Here is a 5,846-nt window from a genome sequence, read left to right as displayed (position 1 = left end):
TTTTGTTGTACCGTATGGGAAAACTTTTATTGAATTTATGTGAACATAATTAAAGGGCACTTTTATACCAAATTCCAGATCATTTGGTTGTAAAACGAGGCTACAGGAGCCAAAAATGTCCTTTTTTGGTCAAAAAATGGCCAAAAATCGCAAAATTAAGTATTTTGTTGTACCGTATGGGAAAACTTTTATTGAATCTAGGTGAGCATATGATCAAGGCACCTCTGTACCAAATTTCATGTCATTCGGCTGTAATACCAGGGTACAGGAGCCCGAAATATACATAAAAATTGACAAAAACCTCAATAAAATCATTTCAAAGGCAGATATGAAAAAATGAAAAAAATACCTGGGGGTATTGGCTTACTCTACCTTTGTGCCAAATTTCAAGTCAATCGGTTAAAAAATGGCGGAGTTGATTCGATTTGAAGATTTGACAGGAGAAAGAAAGAAAGAAAGAAGAAAAAAACATTACGAATACAATATATTTCACCATACCTATGGTATGGCTGAAATATAACTATTGCACAGGTGATCATTAAATGTGTCTCATATCACTTCGATAATGATAATGATACATTTGACAAGCACAATGACGTTGAGACTAGTATTTTAGCGATCATAGGTATTACTTCATTTGAAAATCCATTTCGTGGAGGTAATGATCCGCTCTTTATTTGTTATTAAAATGACGACGTCGACATGCCCCAAAAGAAAAGTTTTAAAAAGTTGAGATGTCGCATAAAAACAGCCATTGAGTACACATAAGGACGGCGTTTTCTGTCACGAAGCATTATACAATCCAATCATAACTGTTACAGCTAGTAATCAAATCAAATCTACGATATCGTCTCCTAAAGATGAAAGTAATGCTATAGGCTCATACGAAATTTCATTGAAGGACTGTTTCCATATAAAAGAGATGAACCGTGTTGTTTTCTACTGTACCTTTACTAATGAGTCTCGCAAACATTCAGTTGCCTCGAATGCTAAATAGCCCTAAATGGCATTTCAGAAGGAGTGTCTATTTGACACAATTTGTCCTTAAGGTGGGTTCACACGTGCGTATATATTCGAGTCCGTATGAGGTCCGTATGGAATTCTAATAGCATCTACCAGGCTACACAGGTCGCTGGAAAAATAATAGAAATCGGACAAATATAGCCAGATAACCAGTTAGCTGTGTTGCAAACCGTACTCCTCGGCCAGCTTACTCCTCTCCTGGCATGTTATCTGTCTATATCTGTCCAAATTCTTCTATTTTTACAGCGACTTGTGGACCCTGGCAGAGGCAAAGAACTCCATACGGACCTCATACGGACTTGAATATATACGCATGTGTGAAACGGTACCCATCTTTAGCCAGGACTTGTGTTCAGAAAATGAACACAGAGGTTGCTGATACTCTGCAACTCGAAGAAATATAATCATGAGTATTTACATGTGCAATGGAATTTAGACATCACAAATGCCAAGTCCTCGACACTACGTTAGGGCACTGTGTACGAGGCAATTTAAGCGGCCTCGACACGTAACGTTACTTCCAACTTGCAAACATTGTTTACTACCAAAAATACCTTCTCTTGTTATCCTCTTTCTCCTTGTATACAGAAAAAGTTGTCTTGTCCACGAGCTGAGAATTATCTTAAGTAGTTTTTCTTGAAGTAAGATTATTTTTTAGATTCTAATATTTTCTTAATCATGACAAGAAATATAGACTTGTTAGACAAGAAAACAATTTAGACTGGAATGTCTACAAATTCTTGAGAGCAAACATCTTTTTGAGAAAAAATTGCCATAAATTGTTCCCTGGTGTGAGAATTTCCCCAAAAGAGTCACTGCTTTTCTTGTCAATCCTTGATATTCTAAATATACAAATTTTCCACGAGTTAAGAGAAACAACAAAATGAGAAAAGCAAGACGAAATTGTCATTGTTCAACCAAATCAATCCAACCCTTTGCTCTCAGTTGATCGGCTGTTAACATGCAGAGATGGTTAAATATGAAACACTACACCTGGACATATATACTAGTTGCCTTATACATTATAACGTTACCTAAGTTTGCCATACATTGTACCCGTTTTACAATTGTTGTGCAATAAACTTTGACTTGACTTGACTATATATTTTGAAATGCACACAGAATCCTGTGTATACATTAGATACGAATGCAGATATACATGGTCGTTTCTTCATTGTTCATCAATTTGTAGAACATCAAATCAAGACTGGAATACGGTTTATTTGTCATTTACCTCAATTTGAATAAAAAATATCTCGACTTTTTCCATCTGAAGACTCTACAAAGTTGTACTCTTCATTCTTTACAACACATAAAGAAGAAGTCAAACTCGGCAATAGTAGATTTAACATTTTACATTAGTAGGCTGCAGGGATGCCTAACTTTATTGTGACTAAATAATAGTAATATATGATATGATATCAATATAACAATAAGTAATAATATATAAGTTGCAAACCCACAATATTCAGAGCATAAATGTGTAAGAATCTATGCATAATCACAATAAGACAAAATTGATCTGTGTTGGATACAAATGTAGTACAGAGCTAATCATTCATTCCAGCACAATAAGTACAAGCACAATCTGTTTTTTGATAGTCCAATGGCTTATTACTTAACGTTACTTGTTTATACACACCACGACTTCAGCGATTGGACTGGAACGAAGTTTTATCTTTTTTTTCTACTATAGTCATTATTAAATTGGTTTCTCGCAAATGTAGGGTTTGTTAGAGTTGCATCGGTCGTCATTCCACTGTCCCGTGTGCCTCTTCAGTTTCCAAATTATATTTCTGCCAGTCTGTATAAATGATACAGCAAGTATTGTCATCAGGACGATTACATTTCCGCAATCTCATTCTCTTACACAATCAAGCAAATGAAAAGAATCTGTTTGCAATAGGGGTGGGTACCGGTACAGGAAATTTAGGTTGTCGACGTGCTGATATTCAAGGTTACATTACTGAACAAAAGAGGGGGAAAGCACACACCTTGTAGTACATGGAGACGCAATCCTCTCCATGGAAAAACGAGGAGAACAAACTGCCGTTCGGCTCATCCGGAGCCCAGTTAGTGTAGTCAAGACGGGATCCGTCCGTCCACTTCCATTGTTCAGATTGTTTATGAAGACCAATCCAAAAGGACGGAATCACCCGGAACTTGTTATCATCTTCTGCAATTAAAAAAAACAGTCTGACATTTTACTAGGATAACGTTGCTAACTGTTTGCTTCTAGTTGTGGGGATGAGCGCTTTTGCCTTTGGTGCTCTTTTCCGGCAATGCCCATGACTAGTATTTGAGTAATTGCAGAAAATTCAGGTTTAAGAGAAAACAAAGTCCATGGTGTACAAAAGGACTTGACACTTAATGACTAAGTGGTTTTCGGTACATACAGGGCCATTGCCTTGTATAACGTCCTTGATGTAACCAAAAGAAGAAACTTGTACGGTAAAATCCCTGCTGCGAGGATGACATTTCTAAATGTTGTAAATATAAATACGATGTACAGGTATCTACGTTGTAATTGATAATCCTCGAAAACTAATGGAGAAAAACATTTGAATCTGTTGGTGATTATGTGTTAATTTCTTCCTGTCATCATTTTCAGCTTGTAAACAGTTAAGGATTTTTAGTGTTTATACGAGTTGACTATATATGTTCAGGAAAATTCCCTTTATTTTCTGATTCATCATGCATACATTTAGCAATGAGAGAAAGTGAAAACGTATTGATGCACGGTAACGTTACATATTTAGACATAAGACTTGCAAAGTCTTCACCATTCATGGTCAAAAAGAACTACCTTATTACCCACTTTTCGAGATGAGATCCGCAATAAAGTTGTTCTCGCCATGGTCCTTGATAGAGGCAAGAATTGCGCCGTGTTGTTGACATCGTGAGCTCGCTGTGGACCAACTGACTTCGTCTGTGATCCACGAAGTCATGTAGCAGTGGATGTTGTATCTGTGCCACCCACTCTGACATTGTAAGGCTGTAGAAGACGACAGTGATGTGGTTATATACCATCAGAGATGCGTTTGCCACACAAAAGTCAGTAGGTGTCACAAGCGATCTGATCTCAAGTTCGAACCTTTGTCACAACTAGAGGTGGAATCTCGTGACTAATGACCAATAACTAAAATATTTTGTGTCGCAAGTCAAGTTCGTGAGAAAGAAATCATTTTACAAAACAATAAAAAAACTTATGGAGGGGTGGTCTTGGTAACCCAACAAAATGAAGTTACCTTGATCACAGTTCTGTCCAGTCCATCCAGGGAAGCAGGTACATCCGTATCCGCCAGCTATGTTCACACAATCTGCATGTGGACATGTGTTGATGGCACATTCATCTATATCTGTGTGATGAAGGACAGAAAAGATAAACAGTCAAACCTGCCCAAGCGACCAGCTCTTCTTAGCGAACACCTGGCCATTACGACCGCTTTTTCCCCATTGACTTAAGCATTAAGCGACCTCTTCACAACGACCACCTGGACAACGCGACCGCGACCGCCAAAAATTGGGACCAAATTCCTGCCCATAACGACAGCGTCTGTTTCAAATATTGAGTTGTCATCGATTTTCAATGATAACTAGCGCAATTTTGTGCCGAAATTGGCTAGTTTGCGTGGGTTTTGACTACCATTACGATGTTATGTTCAAAACTTGTAAAGATGGCGGCGGATGAACGTGCGTGTGCTTGCTATTTGCCATTAAACACAACGGAAATCATTTAAACTATGCATCGGGCATGTTGTGAGTCGATACATTTCTAACCGACCACCTGATCAAGTCGACCGCTTTTTCCCGGTGATTCGGGTCGTCTTGGTCAAATTTGATTGTACCAAGGACGTTCTACAATATAGAACGTCCTTGATTGTGCCAAATGTCAGTGACACAAGCAACTGAGTGATTTTGGAAACGGTCAGACGTTTCAGGTAACAATTGCACTAATATTCGTCAGGAACACGTTGATTGACATGTACTCCGATGACAAAACTGAAATGATTGGAAAAAACGGAGACCTCTTGTAATGAAAGGAAGGAACAAAGACAAAAATTTTCCAAACAGAAAGGACTTGCTGACAGAAGAACTGATACTACACCAGAAGGAACTTACCATCTTGGCAGTTCTTTCCAGTCCAGCCACGCCTGCAGTTACATCTGTAGCCGCCATCTTGGTTCACACAGTATCCATGTAGACATGCTTTTCTGGCACACTCATCTATATCTGTGTTATGATAGGGAAAAATGAATGTTACTTGTAAAGACGATCTAAAAATGATATTGAAATTCGACTTATTGACAATGTGAAAACATCTCACCCTGTTGACATGTCAACAGGGTGAGATGTTTTCACATTGTCAGTGAGTACAGTTCTGTCCACCCTTGCCAGGTGCACATGTATCCGCCATCTTTGTTCTCACAGTCTCCATGTCGGCATGGTTTTCCGATGCACTCATTGATGTCTGGTAAGGTAAGGCAATTCAGTTCAACTTTCAGCTTCTATTTCTTTTATTATTTCGACTTTATTGCAGGCACTTGGCCTATATTACATGAACAATAAAACATATAATACAACAACACAAATACGGTATATATACAATAAAAAGTTGAGTGGGATCAGCCGGGGCATTTGTAGATGAAATTGACATGCTGTGTCCAGAATATGCTGTGGATGAAGGCATCTGAGTGGAATAAGCGGGAGATGATGTTGTTTTCAGATGTGGCGATGCGTTGTATAAATACATGCGTTAGCTTTCTTGCCCTAGCCTCAAAAGTATCTACCCCATGTGAGACAAACATTTGGCTAGCACTAGC

At 38.4% G+C, this 5,846-nt stretch overlaps 1 protein-coding gene across 1 annotated transcript; it reads right to left on the bottom strand.

Annotated features, from left to right (window-relative positions):
- Positions 1 to 905: 905 nt before the first annotated feature.
- LOC118408427 (neurocan core protein-like) lies at positions 906 to 5,461 on the bottom strand. Its single transcript, XM_035809238.1, has 6 exons — positions 5,401 to 5,461; positions 5,146 to 5,256; positions 4,272 to 4,382; positions 3,842 to 4,018; positions 3,018 to 3,199; positions 906 to 2,827 (listed from the first exon to the last, which is right to left on the bottom strand). Exons 1-6 carry the CDS (start codon positions 5,459 to 5,461, stop codon positions 2,726 to 2,728), a joined length of 744 nt encoding a protein of 247 aa, XP_035665131.1. The 3' UTR covers positions 906 to 2,725.
- Between the last annotated feature and the right edge of the window lie 385 nt (positions 5,462 to 5,846).

The sequence above is a fragment of the Branchiostoma floridae genome, unplaced genomic scaffold (genome assembly GCF_000003815.2).
Source record: "Branchiostoma floridae strain S238N-H82 unplaced genomic scaffold, Bfl_VNyyK Sc7u5tJ_1583, whole genome shotgun sequence".
Taxonomy (NCBI): Eukaryota; Metazoa; Chordata; class Leptocardii; order Amphioxiformes; family Branchiostomatidae; genus Branchiostoma; species Branchiostoma floridae.
This window is presented reverse-complemented; position numbering and strand designations above follow the sequence as displayed.